Raw genomic sequence first — 15,090 nt, forward strand, 5'->3', positions numbered from 1 at the left:
GAAAATGTCAAGAAAGAGTTGCAAGATGTGAGGGATGTGGCTGTGACTGCTGATGGCTGGACCAGCATTGCACAGGACCACTACCTGACAGTGTCAGTTCACTATGTGAGAGAGGATTCCATGAAAGAGAAGGTCCTACATACAAGGTCGGTATACACATCCCAGACAGGGGACATTGTAGCAGAAGAGAGAGGAGATATTCTTGATGAATTCAATATAAAGGACAGAGTAGTTGCTGTGACAGTGGACAATGCAGCAAACATGGATGTAGCAGTAAAAAAGATGAGTATTAAAAATATTTGCTGCTTTGCTCACTCTCTCATTATTGCTGCTCAGAAGCTTTACACAATTACCTCAGTCTCACAGTGGGCAGGAAGGATCCGAGCAATGGTGGTGTGGCTGAAAAGATCCAGCCTGGCTAAACCTGTCCTTAGAGAGAAGCAGCGTCTTCTCGGTAGGTAGAAATCAGAGTAGATGAACCTTAGTGCAAAACTCTTTGGCCAAATAGTTAATAAAAATCCTTTGCTAAATCATGCAGTAAAACATTTCTGCAAATAAATAGCCACTTTGTGTGTGTGTGTGTGTGTGTGTGTGTGTGTGGTTATCAAACATGAATTTCTCTTTCTCACTTTAGGTCTTCCAGAACATGCGGTCATCCTTGATGTGAAAACAAGGTGGAATAGCTTATTCCTCATGGTGGAGCGATTCCTGGAGCAGTTCCCTGCCATCCAGGCCACCTCCAGTTCTTATTCTAAATGCCATTTTCAGTGTGAAGGATTTTGCTCATGAATCTATAGTCCAGCTAAAGAATGTGATTATATTTTACAGACTGCAGTGAGTTTCTGATGAGGATTTTAGAAAAGCAGAAGAGTTTGTCAAAGTTACAAAGATACTTTACACTTCAACCCTCTGCGTCTCTGCTGAAAGGAGCCCAACTTTGGGTCAGATTCTTAACTAAACTCCAGCACCACTTCACAGTGAATAAAGAGGACTCCTCCTTCACAAAGACCATCAAGGACACTATCTGGAATGACCTCTCAAAAAGATACCAGGTGTGCAGTGTAATCCTGTTGAATTTGGACTTGTTTTCATTAGAATTATTCAGTGATTGACTCATAGTGTTTTTGTCTTGAAGGATGGCAATATCAGACAGTTTTTGGAGGAGGGCACAGCCTTAGATCCCAGATTCAAGTTAAAAGTGACAAATGAAGTGTGGACCAGACTGGAGGAGGAGCTAATGAAAAGGACCTCAGAACAGGTGTTAACTCATATTGATAATCTTCTACTCCTCTTGAATTGTAGATCAATATGTGTGACCTATGTTTGTTATTGAATATAGACTCCGACTGAGCAGATAGAACAGGCACTTGAAGAGAGAGCAGGTAACCAAGATGACAGCTCTGATGAAGACAGTGCATCTGCAACAACAGCACTGGTAAGAAAATATAAAGAAATCCTATTTTTCCTATTAGCTTGTTTGCATTTATCTTTATAGAGTTTTATATTTTTCTTTATTTCTTTTCTTTTTTGTAAATAGAAGAGGCCAAAGCTTTCTGCCCTTGAGGAGCTGTGGAGGACATGGCTGTTGAAGCAAGAATGCAGACCACTGTCAGCAGCACTACAGAGAGGATTCAGGCAGAGATAAATAAGTACAGACTGCTTCCATCTACACTGTCCTCAGCAAGTCCAGTAACCTGGTGGTAGGACATGAAGGATACTCTGCCAATGCTTTCAGAATTGGCATCAAGGTATCTTTGCGTGCAAGCATCATCCACACCCTCAGAGCGTACATTTTCCACTGCTGGGGACATTATCAGCCAGGAGCGGGCTTGTCTGTCTCCTGAAAAAGCAGACATGCTAATTTTTCTGAAGAAGAACTGTTGCGTGATTTCAGGTGATCTTAAAAGGTTAGTTCACCAAAAAATGAAAATTCTGTCACTAATTACTCACCCTAATGTTGTTCCAAACCCATAAGACCTTTGTTTATCTTCAGAACACAAATGACGATAATTTGGATTTAATCCAAGAGCTTTCTGATCCTCCCATAGATTTACTGGATATGCAGTTTTCAATGCCCAGAAAGGAACCAAAAACATAGTCAAAATAAGTCCATGTGATACTTCTGTGCGCAAGGTAAACAAAAATAACTTTATTCAACGATTTATCTATGGGAGGATCAGAAAGCTTTTGGATTAAATTCAAAATATCTTCATTTGTAGATAATTAATGACAATTCAAATTTACTAAACTAACTTTAAGCAGCAGTGAGCCTCACAAACCCTTAAAATTGATTGACTTAAAATGGCTTGAACTTTATTAAAACGGTTTGCACTGATATATTGTGCTAGCTACACTTTGTTCATTTTGTGCTTTTGTTCCTTTGTTTATTGGTCTTACAGATAAGCCTGCTGTGAAAAGTGTCACAAACATCCTGAAAAAATAAAACCAAAGTTTCTCTGAGATTACGTGTTATGTAATCTTGTTAAAACATATTTCTTAAAATAAAAGTATCGAAAAAAGTATTGTTCGGAACCGGTATTGAATTCAGGGTATCGGTATAGAAATTTTGGAATGATACCCAGCCCTACTACTAACAGTACTCACTTTCTCTGCTGGCTTTTTTCAGATTGCATTCAAAAATCCATTCAGGGAATGCTTTGGCCACCAGATCTGGTAATTCTGACGTATATTATTTTGTGGGGTTTTCTTTTTTGCCCATCACTTTACTCCATGTTTAATAATCCGTTAAATGCATCACAGGCCATTCACTTCCCCCCTGAACAGCAGCTGCATATATACTGTGTGCTGGCAGCCAGAGCACTCTGTGGATTGAAACCAAACAACATGACACACTTGGAACAAAGTCCACCCATCCATCCACCCATCCATTTTCTGTAACTGCTTGTTCTATTCATGGTTGCAGGGATTTTGGAGTCTATCCTGGAGTCTACAGGCAGGGAACAACCCAGGATGCAGCTCCCAAATCCCCTTTTTGCTAAATTCAACTTCCAACACTAAGGGTGCCTTGTCAACAGCAGGTGTTACGGGAGAGCAATGGGAGAAAGACAGTTGCCTTATCAGGCTGGAGGAACACAAGCCACTCTGTTCAGACATGGAACGGGAAGCAACAGATGATTATAATAAAGGTATATTTGGATCATTAAAGAGCTTGTGGCACTTGGCAGTATCTAAATTAGTCTCTGAAATGCCTAAAAGCCTCTAAAAGTCACAACATATGAAATTGAATTGTTAAACCTTAGTACCGAAGACTAAAAACAATATGCAGGAACGCCTATAAACTTATGTAAACCTTGAGTAGATTTTATATCAGTTATCTGTGATGAATGCAAGTCTGTGTCCGTTCTCTCCCTCCTCTTATCTTCCCTGCTTTGCTCCTCTCGTCTCATCTAGTCTACTGTCTTATACTTGAGAGACTCTCTCATCCCTGCTCTCCAAACCAAGTAAAATCATGGATTTGATCAGCTGGTCTCTCAACGCAATTGACACCATCTTCTCGACGAGAAGCCTAGGTTCGGGGGAACCTGACTGTCCTGCAGGAACTTATGCAGCTGGCTACACAATGGACGGATGGGAAGTGGAGGGTCATGTGCCTGGCAGCTCTTTCCTTGGAGGACATTGAAGACATCTACCTATTCGGAACCATGATTACAGGTATTATGCTGATTGGATTAGGCATTGCCCTGGTTTATCGAAGATTGAAGAAAACGGTGACAGCCGCTCAAAACCCCACTAGGCTGGCCGGAATGATTGATGGAGTGGGCAGAGCTGTTAGCACTCAGACTGTGACAATTGATCGCAAACTGGATAACATCACTGTGACTATGGATCGCAAATTGGATAACATCATGGAGAAGCTCACGGCTTTGCAAAAATTATTGGATGGCGGAGACCAGCGTGGACATTAAGGGAGTTGGAGATTACAGCTTCTCGCCCGGAAACCCAAACAACCCCATCCTATCAGGTTTTGGCTCCCCCTAATCAGCAGCGGTCTTGGCCGACTAACTAACAACTCCCCCAGAAGAACAAGGCAGTGAGACTCTCTTGCATTCCTCTCCCCCAATCCCAAGGACTGACCGCACCCTCCCCCCATCCCACGCCTTCGCTGCTTCATACCCCCAGTGTGAACAGGCGGGTCTGTGACCAGCGCCCTTGTGGCTGCAGGACCGGATGGCTGTTTGTCTGTGCTGGACTAACTCCTCCTCCCCATTACCTTCACCTGTTGCAAGTTGTGTCATTTTATGTTGTGTAGTGTAGTGACCATGTGCTTATGTTGCTGAGGTGTTTTTTTTCGGTTCCTACAATGTCCTCCCCACTGGAGTACAGTCTGGGGGCAGTTTTTTTATTCTTCTCCTCTCTCCTCATGTTATTCTGTTTCTTTTCTTCTCTCTGTTTGCCCCTGTCTCCCGACCTGTCTACCCCCTACTGTGATGTTTGTGTATATGTATGGTCGGGTTGATGGCCAGTTTTTTCGCTGGTACTTGTGACTAGTGACATGGTGTATTGCAACAGCAATAAAGGGTTCTCATCTCAATGTGCATTTATTTGGCAATTTTTCCAACATTAGGGCACACAAAGCATTATTAATTGGTATTAATTAATCAATTGGTGCAGAATGCTGCAGCCAGAGTTCTAACAAACACAAAAAAAATTGATCGTATTACACCGGTCTTATCCTTCCTTCACTGGCTGCCAGTTAAGTCTCGAATTGACTATAAAATACTGCTATTAACCTATAAAGCACTGAATGGCCCTGCACCAGAATACCTTAGCGATCTGCTGACCACATACGACCCTCCGCCCTTGCTTCATTCTCAAGCCATGGGATATCTGTTAGTGCCTAGGGTCAGTGTTGGGCAAGTTCACACTTTTCATGATCTAGTTCAAAGTTCAGTTCACACATGCTCAAAGTGAACTGTTCACATTCATAGCTCACAATTTTAATTTTTGAACTAGTTCAAAGTTCAGTTCGTTTTATTTTTAGGTGCGATATATAGTCTAAATGAAAATGTATTTTGTTTTAACATACATCTATAACCTACCTACATTCTTGCATATATGGACATGAATAGACAAAGGACACAAAATATGATTCTTATTTATGGTTTATCTCTTGCCCCAATACTAGACAAGGGAAGGAAAAGAAAAGTACTGTAAACACATATCGGCATCATCCATCCATCTCAAATGAAAACTAGACAGAACAGAATATTTATTATTCAGCAAAATATCTCTTTAGTTTTATTTAAAAAAAAAAAAAAACTCTCACGCTTCTTGAAGGTGTGTGGCACCATCTCACTGAACTATTAAAAATAAAAACTTTCACATACGGAAGCCATTGTTGTAGTAAGTAATGAACACTCCACAGACCATGCCTACGGCTTCAGTCCAAACTGTTTTTTGTTCACGTTTAACAGCAGTTGCTTTTCAAAGTTGGCATCTCCCAATCGGTTTCTCCTGGGCCTAAATATCTGGACAGATGGTGTGCAGAAGGAGTCTGTCATACTCAGGAGTGGCATCCAATGGCACTGTTAGATTGCTGGTCTGGGGAGTCAAGGTGGCTATGTGAGCCAGGCGCTGCACTGAGAGGAACATAGAATTCCAACGTGTGTCGTTCGGAGTGACAAAGCCAATCTTTAGCTTTTCCTCAACAAAATCTGAGGCTTTTGCACTCCTTTTCACCCTATTCCACAGAGCAGATGCCTTGGAAAATACAGGCCTCGCTAATTTGTTGTACAGCCTATCCATTCTTTGCATCTGTGGCAACAAGATTTAAAGTATGGGCCATGCACCTTCTATGAGGTGGGAGGCAGGGATCCTCTAACTCTGACAGAGGTGCAGGCTCAAGACCATCGTCCTCATCATCGGAGCTCTCAGCAGGAGTAGATCCTGTGTCACTGCCTTCAGTCACCTCATCAGCTGCTCTAATAACAACACTGTCTCCAAAACAGCTGAATGCTTTGACGAAATTGGAAGCATTGTCAGTCACTGTGCACACAATTTTGTTTTGAAATTTAAATTCCTTGTACACGTCTGTCAGCACTTTAGCCAGGACATCATATGTGTGTGACCCTCTGACACGACGACATGCAAGGGCTGCTGATCTCCTGAGTGACACATCATTTTTATCAAGCCAATGAATTGTGATGCCCATGAATCCTTTGTTGACAGCTGACCAGCAGTCAGCTGTTGTGCATACAAAGTCAAGCTCAGCAAGTTCAGCTTTTAAATTACTGATAACCTCAATGAATTCCTTATTCAGTAGTCCCTGCACCTGTCTTCTTGAGGGCACATGTCTGCCTGGTTGCAAACCAGTTACTAGTTTTATGAAGGAGGGTTTTTCAACCTTACTCAGTGGCTGTAAATCTCCAACAATGTAGTCTATTATTAATCTGTCTACCTGTTGCTGGGAGATTATACCCCTGAAGGCAGCAGGCGGTGTGATTTGAGTCATTTGGGGACTTTGGCTGGGGGTTTTGCCCTTCCCCCTATGACCTTGAAGGGCTTGCATATATGCTTTCACGCTGGACGAATGTTTCAACTCAACGTGTCTTTTCAAATTGGAAAATGAGGTCATTGATGTTCTAACTTGTTTTTTCAGCGCAGGTGGACAAAGCTTGCACAGAAAGGTTAGGTTTTTACCGTCAGAGTCTCTGTGAGACAGTGTGTAAAATGCCCATAAATTGTCAAAGTTACAGCCAGCATCATCCGTGTTTTCTGTGCCAGCTCCACTGGTGGTTGAGCTTTCCTCCTCTGCACTTGCCATGGTTACTGCTGCAGCAGTTCGCTTCGTGCTCATGCGTTGCCAAGGCTGTGCCCTTTGAGATGTGTGTGTGTGCATTATGGGAAACGTAGTGTGAAGCTAAAGACATTAGATTCGACTGTCCTTGGCTTTACACTACGTTACCCAAGATGCACTGCACACAAGCGCTGAGCAAGAGTCAGCCTGTGCATTTTATTTTTCGAGTGGAGGAGCCCTTCGCTAGTGCTTGAGTGACAACGCAACATGCTGTTTAAATGTGTGAGCCGACCTTGTCACTCGACTCATCAGGTGAAAATAAATCCCGATGTTTAATTGCATTCTAACAGTGAACGACGTCTACGCCGTTCATCACACATAAAATTCACGTTCAAGTTCTTGATTTACTAATAAGTTGCGTTCAGTTCAAAGTTCACTGAAATATGAACATGTTCAATGAACGCGTTCTTTTGAACTCGTTCATGCACAACACTGCCTAGGGTAGACAGAGCTACGGCAGGCTGCAGAGCTTTCTCCTATAGAACTCCTCAGCTGTGGAATGGTCTTCCACCGGATGTGTGGGTTTCAGGCTCACTCTCAATATTCTAGTCTAGACTAAAAACACACCTGTTTAGTTTAGCATATAGGGACACTAGTTATAGCTCTAGCTAACTCCTCACTCCCAGGTAGACCTATGGTGTGAGGTGATGAGCTGGGTCTGGATCGGTGCCATTGGCTTTGGATAAACTGGACAGTCAGTACTGTCACTCTAGCTTCACAATCCCTTGTGGAATTGGAGTGCTGACATTTCAGGGACTCCCCACGACTACATTCCCACTTGCCTCTCCCTCCTACTGATGCTGCCATAGCCAAATCTGCCGGACCTGGACATTTCACTTCATATTGCACTCACCTAGTTGTTATCACTGCCTATAGCCTCCCCTACTTTTACTAATGGTACATTTTATTTCCCATACTCCTCCTGGGGGGCTGCTGCCTGAAGACCTCAATTGATCAAGATGTCCAGCACACCCTGCTACATGTGACGTCGCCACCTCCAGTGACGTCCCTGCATCCAGCTCGCCGTTCTGCCTGTGTGATCTTCCATGTGTGACCCGCTGCCTTACCTGTAGTTGCCTGGCGACTGGAAGAAGACTCGGCACTGGCTTGTCATCCTTCCTGCTCTGCAGTTATTCCTCAAATCTCATAATTTGGACAGCGTGACTTGGCACTTAACCATCTCTCCTATTTGACTATCCCTGCCGGCCCCTGGAGGTTTGGGCTTCCCCTTTGAGTCTGGTGCCTCCCAAGGTTTCTTCCTTCTAGGGAGTTTTTCCTTGCCACTATCGCCTATGGCTTACTCACTGGGGACTTTGTGTGGGGATGCTGTAAAGCGCTTTGAGACAATGTAATGTGATAATGCGCTATACAAAAACAAACTTGTTGTTTTTGTTGAATAGCTTTGCAGTGTTGATTCAATCAATTATCACAATAACCATACTATCAATTTGCCCTTTCTATGTATGCATGTTTCTTTTAATCACTTTATATATATATATATATATATATATATATATATATATATATATATATATATATATATATATATATATATATATACACAGACACCTATAATCTCTTGTATTGGCAGTTTTATTCTTGTTAATGATATATGTATATAACTATAATTATTAGATATCACTTGTGATACGGGACTATTTTGCATTGCCTTTGATCCAATGTTTTGGTATTGATTTTAATTCAAGGTTATTTTGTATTGCTTGTAATAAATAGTTTTTAGAAGTGAACCTAAGTGTGCCTGCTTGTCCCTTCGAGAGCTCTATATCCCCCTCACATCATCTTAAAACACCATGGTATTCGGGTGGAACACACATCTATTATCCCTCAAAATCCTCTACTTTCATTAATACAATATAGCCTCCCGTCGTCCCCAGCTGCAAAGTACAATATCAGACGTCCTATCGCCCCGTTATCAACAACAATATTTCTTGACCAACTTCCATAGTCCTTCAACCAGTGGCGGAAGAATTACATACAAGGCCCCGGGGCGAAAAACCGATCACACACACATATATGTGGTGGCGCTGAAACAAGTTTTAAAGTGTGGGTGCAAGAACACAAAAAACTTAACGAGAGAATTCGACTGTCCCTCACAAATTCTGTGACGTTTTAATGGCTAAATTGCGTTTCCTACGCCTTTTTCAGACAGGAGGAGATTTGTGTGGCTATGCCTAGAAAACAACGTTGTTACCAGTGTGGAGACCATCAGAGTTTTACCAAGGACAAAAATTCCACCTCCAGCTGCCTGCCCATCTCATCCATTTCTGTTGCAAAAATGACAGTGTATTGTCTAAGTGAACAGGGCATATAGGTTAATTAGTGTGCACGCGCCGTCTCTCTCATTCTCATAGTGCGTCCATGCATTCGGGTATAGCTCATTCAAATGTCATGTAGCCTAACTTTTTATACAATTTAGACAGCAGAGAATCATTAACCTGCTTTAACGCATTTATTTATACAACCACATATTTCCCACATTTTGACATGAGTGATGCAGTGAAGATACTGTCTCTTTATTTCTTGACGCCAACCCTCCCCAGTAATCCGGGCTTAGGATCGGCAACTAGTTGAGCTGTGTTGCTCCGTTAAGTGGCTGGGTTAGTCTAAACTATATACATATTTACAAAGACTACAATAAAACATGCCGAAATATGTAGTCTAACAAAACGCAGTTTAAAGAAGGTAGCCTACCTGGCGAAAATGCAAACAAACAAAAGGCCCGTGGAATATAATCAGGCTATATCCAACTAAAAGCAAAAAACTGCAAGCAAGCAGAAGGCCTGCGGCATATAATAGCCTATTAGAACAGAACTTGCTCAAAGTTGTTTTTCTTTTCCTTCCTCTTTTGTGCCCCACTTTCACTTTTGAACATGTTGAATTACATTTTGGACCAACAAACGCAACCAGGAATGAACATTACGCATCTTCCTAGTGTTGATGTATGTCGTCTGACAGATGAGGACGTTAGGCAGCTTTTACATCCTACCCATCATGCACTGCATGTTTTTGCAAATCCCTCAAACGGAAAACCATTTAATACAAAAGGAACAGCTTAGGTTGACTTCAAAACATTACTATATATTACATTAGAAGTTTGTTGTAGGGATTTTACAGATTTATTAAAAAAAAAAAAAAAAAAAACACCATTCACTTACCATAATAAGAATGTATACCAAAAATCACAGATATATAAACATACAAGTCAAGTTAAGAAAAAACTGTACAGCATTTTAAACTATAAAAAATACTTTTTTTATATGATCTTTTTATATCTCCGATTTTCACCTACGGGTTTAACATGTGGGAGCGGTATTTTAAGGTTTAAACTATATATTTTTTAATTATATGGTCTTTCCATATCGTGGGTTTTCACCTATCGCTGATGGGTCTGGAACGTAACTTCTGCGATAGGCGTTGGATCGCTGTAGTACATTTTTTTTCGTATCAGTTGATGGTTAATAGTCAATTAACAAGTGTTGACCATGGTTGAAAATATCTGAAATGGTCATCCCTAGTTAAAGGTAATAATTATAGCAATCCGCCGTAGATCATGCAGCGCTGCTTTTAAAGGTAAGGTAACGCGTCATTCCGATTGGTTCATTGCATGTTACGCCCAAAACACACCTCTGAATAATTAAGAGAGTTAGGACAACCTTTTCCCGTCCAGTGCTGGCGCAAAGTCTGGGTTTTCCACACTTAAAATAGCCATGTGAAGCTTAGTTCTTTCCCTGACTCAGCTCAAGAAGTTGTGGTAATTAGCACAAGGATTTGCAAGGAGTTGAATCAGGTGTGTTAAACAAGGGGAAACCCAAAAATGTGCAGAGCTCCGCCCCTCCAGGACCAGGGTTTGACACCCCTACTGTAGACCTTCAGCATGACATGCACTGCCACCCTTCCATACTTTTAACCAGATGGTACGAACCTTATCTGACCCATCGCGTGATTGGTCGCACGCGATGAATTCTAGAATCTTGAGTTAGTGTACACATGTATTTAAATTCAACCAAGCTCATTCTGAACCATTCTGGACAATGATGGCACGGTGAGTTATGCCTCTTAGTACTCCCATATAATTGCATGTATTATTTTGCATGTAGCATTTGTTAAATCTGAATTTTTATTGAAATAAGTTATCTGCAATATATTTTGTGTTTTGCTATTATGTAAAGTTAAAATTTTTCTTTGTGACATATTTGATTGTATTTAAATTTCAAGTGTAAGTTAGCTAGTTTCATGTGAGATATGGCCGTGGGCCGCGGACTGGGTGGTCCTTGATTCTGCTGTGCCGGTGGGGGCCCCTGGTGGGCGGTCCGGGGATTTTTGGGAGGCTTTGGACCCTTCTAGGCGACTTGGGGGGGTTGGGTTTGGGCTGGGTGGGGGGCTCTGCCACTCTCCGGGGTTCCGCTCCCGGCTGGAGGAGGGCACTTTGTATGTGGCTTCCTTCAGTCATCCTGTACTGTTTTGTTGTTTGATGTACTTGTAACGGGTCTTATGTGTGTTATGGTTGTTTGTACTCTGCATTACCCTACACTTTGTTTTCTCCATCCCAACTTTATTATTGTTATTATTTGTATTTTTTCTTATTTATTTATTTTCCTCTCCCCCCCCCATTATTGTTATGATTGTTGTTTCTATGCCCCCCCCCCCATTTTCTGTTTAATTAAGTAATTAATTAATTTTATTTATTTAGAAAAAAAGAATAAAAAGAAAGAGATAAGGCAGAATGTGCAGGTGTAGGTTTGTGCCCCCTTCTATACCATGTGTTATGAACGATGGTGTAGATTTGGGTATAGACAGTAGGCACATGTCCCTACCAGTATTGTGGGAGTGCTGCATTGGTTTAGGGCAGGGGTGGCCAATCTTATCCACAAAGGGCCGGTGTGTGTGCAGGTTTTTGGGATAACCTATAGGTCAGCTGTTCAACCCAGGTGTGAGGAATCATCAGCCAATCAGTCCTCTAATTACTAATCTAATTAGGGAGTTGCAGTGAAGACCCGCACACACACCGACCCTTTGTGGATAAGATTGGCCACCCCTGGTTTAGGGGGTTGGGTGGTTCGGGGCTGATTTGGTCACTACCAGTTTTACATCCAAACCTACACCCTTGATGACGAGTGACTGTCAGCTCCTTTGCATTGTCTGCATGCTGTTTTTCCTCATTCAACAGCAAGCGAATGCTGAAAGCTGTGGATTGGACCGATGATGACTACTGGGCAGCCTGGGACAAGTGGCATGAAGTCATTGACTGGGAAGATGACACTGAGGAGTGCTCCCCAGAAAGACCGCCTTCTGACCAGGCTCAACGTAACACCTCCTCGACCCCTGGAGAGCAAAGGAAAGAGGAGTGCTCCCCACCAACTCCAACCCCTAACAACATGGAGACATGCATTGAGGCCAATACATGTCACGTAGAAGTTGTTGACCTGAACAGAGGGACCATACGCATACAGCTTCCAAAACACTGTCAGGACCAGCTTCAAATTGAAGCTCTACTGCTTGACATTTGCCAGGTGGAGCTTCAGAATCTAAATCACTCTGAGATTCAATTTGAGATTGAGGAGCTGGACATTGGGGAAGTGGTAGTGGACGGTACCCAAGATGGAGCAACTTCCACTTTTGAAGTGGAAATAGTGGACATAAAGGTGGAAGTTGCTGACAAAGAATGGGAACACAAAGTGAAAGTGGAAAGTCCACCAACTTTGTTTTGTGAAGCAACAGTAGAAGAAGTGGGACTTGATGATCCGGACACAGGCAAGGTGGTGGTGTCAGCCTGTGGAACTGTGGTGAATGTGCCCCTGCCAACGACCTGTGGCAGAAGGAAGAGGAAGAAGAAGAAGAGAAGGCGTAATTAGAACGAAAGTGTCATCCATAAGAGTCTGAGGCTGAGCAGAACATCTGTCAGTTTGATTCATTTCTGCAAATTTTATTAAATAAATATGAATTAAACATTATTGTGAGATTTAAATTGATCGATGGATGGATGCATGGGATGGATGTGCAATTAGAACAAAATGAAAATGAAATATCTCATTTATCACTTCGTTAAACCTAGAAATTAGAATCAGATGCACCAAATCACATGCAAATGATTTGGTCTTCATTACACAATATCTTTGAGATTCACACCTTATATGAAAAACTGTTTCTCATGTACAGGACGCGGACAAAAGCAGAAGTGCTAGATTCCCTAAGCTTTCTTAGGGAGCCGAACTGGTGACATAGTCATAAATCCAAATCTAACTCATATCGGCACCATTCATGCATTCGTATTTCCAAAAGGGCTCAGTGAAACACCCACTGAGACGCCTGTTGGAAGTGCTCTGGTAATTGGCGAATCTATTTTAAGAAACGTGAGAGTTGTGACTCCACCGACCATAGTAAATTGTCTCCCTGGTGCCAGAGCGACCGACATCTCAGGAAATTTAAAAGTGCTGGCTAACAGTAAGTGTAAATACTTTCAGATTATTTTCCACATTGGCAATAATGATGTCTGATTGAGTCAATTGGAGATGACTAAGATACATTTCATAGAGGTGTGCAACCTTGCAAAAATGATGTCTGTGTCTATAATGTGTTTTGGCCCCAACTCTGCTAGACGTGGTGATGAAATGTACAGCAGATTATCATTGCTCTACCGCTGGCTGTCGGAATGGTGCTCGATAAATGGTGTGGGTTTTATAGACAATTGGGCGACATTCTGGGGTAGGCCTGGGCTTTTGAAGAAGGAAGGTAATCACCTCTTGTGGGCTGGTGCCGATCTCCTGTCAAAAAGCATTGCTCATAGTCTCGAGGCCAATCGCTGACTAGCCAGAGCCAAGTCCAGGTGGCAGCAAACCGGCGTAACCAACCGTCTGCTAGTTGCTTAGAGTCGTCACCCAGAGTTCATGTTATTGAGACAGTGTCTGTTTCCCGCACTTCAAACCATGGAGGTGTATTCCACCATAGTGGATGTCATAATAACTTAATAAAAACTGAACTGAAATCCAATGTTAGATAACAGGTGTAATGTGAGGCTAAAATCCTGGACTTTTAAATATAAGATCACAGGCTCCTCAGGCATTACTAATAAATGAAATGATTACTGATTTTAGTCTTGGTGCGTTATGCTTTACTGAGACCTGGGTTAAACCAAATGAATTCATGGCACTAAATGAATCTACTTCAGCTGAGTACAGTTATAAGCATAACCCTTGACCAAATGGCAAAGGTGGTGGTGTTGCTGCAATATTTCAGTCTAATCTAGGAGTGTCCAAGAAAAGTGGTTACAGCTTCTGAACATTTGAAATACTTGTTCTTAGTTTTGCTGGCTCATCTCCTTGTGGTCCTTCACCTCCAATCATCATCATTGTATAAACACCACCTGGTCCGTACAGTAATTTTCTTATGGAGTTTTTTTTTTAATCTGGTGGTCACTACTGACAAAGCCATGATAGTTGGCGATTTTAATATTCACAAGGAGAATGACAGTGATCCTTTAACAACAACGTTTCCTGCTACTCTTGACTCTGTAGGTGTATGTCAGAAAGGAGTCTGGCCTATTCATGCTTGTAACCTGGGACGTCGTAAGGATGTTAAGATGATTCAAGGACCCCGGGGTGACAGGAGCCCTGAAAAATTGGAAAATAACTGGATTGGTCTGGACTGGGGGGCCCAATATGATATGCTTTTGTGGGGCCCAAAATCTTTGGCAACACCCCTGCCTGTAATGATACCCTGCATTAGATTATTAGCCATGTGTATTAGGATGAATTTGCGGACGACTACGTTGCCTAGAATTAATCATTTTCCTCCTGTTACAGACATACATATGAGGTGATTGAGGTGTGGATTGATTCTGATCCTGTATGGACTGATCATCCTGAGATTCAGATCCATGAGTCCATGAGTCACCTATAATATTATTGTATTAAGGATAAAACCGCATAAGCATGGTTTTTTCCCTCTTTGATCACTTATATAATTTGTTTTTCACAAATGGTTTCAGAGTATCCTTATCTTATGTGAAAGAATCCTTATCTTATGTGAAAGAATCCTTATTGTATGTGAAAGAATCCTCGTTCTGCTTGCCCTATTCAAGGACACTTACCATGTTTCCTCGGGTTTTGGAGGGACATGCTGAAGACAGGGAAAGGTGCTGCTCAATATGTTTTATACATCACTGGTCAGTGTACGAGACACCTGCCTTATCTTCAGGGGGAGGGAAAGCACTGCTCAAGAATACTCCTTTAATTATTTTGGGAACTGCACCTAGT

General features: G+C 42.0%; 1 protein-coding gene and 1 long non-coding RNA gene across 2 annotated transcripts; both read left to right on the top strand.

Moving 5' to 3' along the window:
• Positions 1-298: 298 nt before the first annotated feature.
• Positions 299-3,280, top strand: LOC125725082 (uncharacterized). Its single transcript, XR_007387313.1, has 6 exons — positions 299-454; positions 635-1,052; positions 1,136-1,258; positions 1,340-1,435; positions 1,538-2,673; positions 2,924-3,280. It is a non-coding gene; the product is annotated as an uncharacterized LOC125725082 (long non-coding RNA).
• A 7,520-nt stretch (positions 3,281-10,800) lies between these two features.
• Positions 10,801-12,789, top strand: LOC125725073 (uncharacterized). The gene is made up of 2 exons (XM_049001692.1): positions 10,801-10,880; positions 12,006-12,789. The coding sequence occupies exons 1-2, from the start codon at positions 10,870-10,872 to the stop codon at positions 12,688-12,690; spliced, it is 696 nt and encodes a 231-aa protein (XP_048857649.1). The 5' UTR covers positions 10,801-10,869; the 3' UTR covers positions 12,691-12,789.
• The last annotated feature ends 2,301 nt before the right edge of the window (positions 12,790-15,090 follow it).

The sequence above is a fragment of the Brienomyrus brachyistius genome, unplaced genomic scaffold (assembly GCF_023856365.1).
Source record: "Brienomyrus brachyistius isolate T26 unplaced genomic scaffold, BBRACH_0.4 scaffold60, whole genome shotgun sequence".
Taxonomy (NCBI): Eukaryota; Metazoa; Chordata; class Actinopteri; order Osteoglossiformes; family Mormyridae; genus Brienomyrus; species Brienomyrus brachyistius.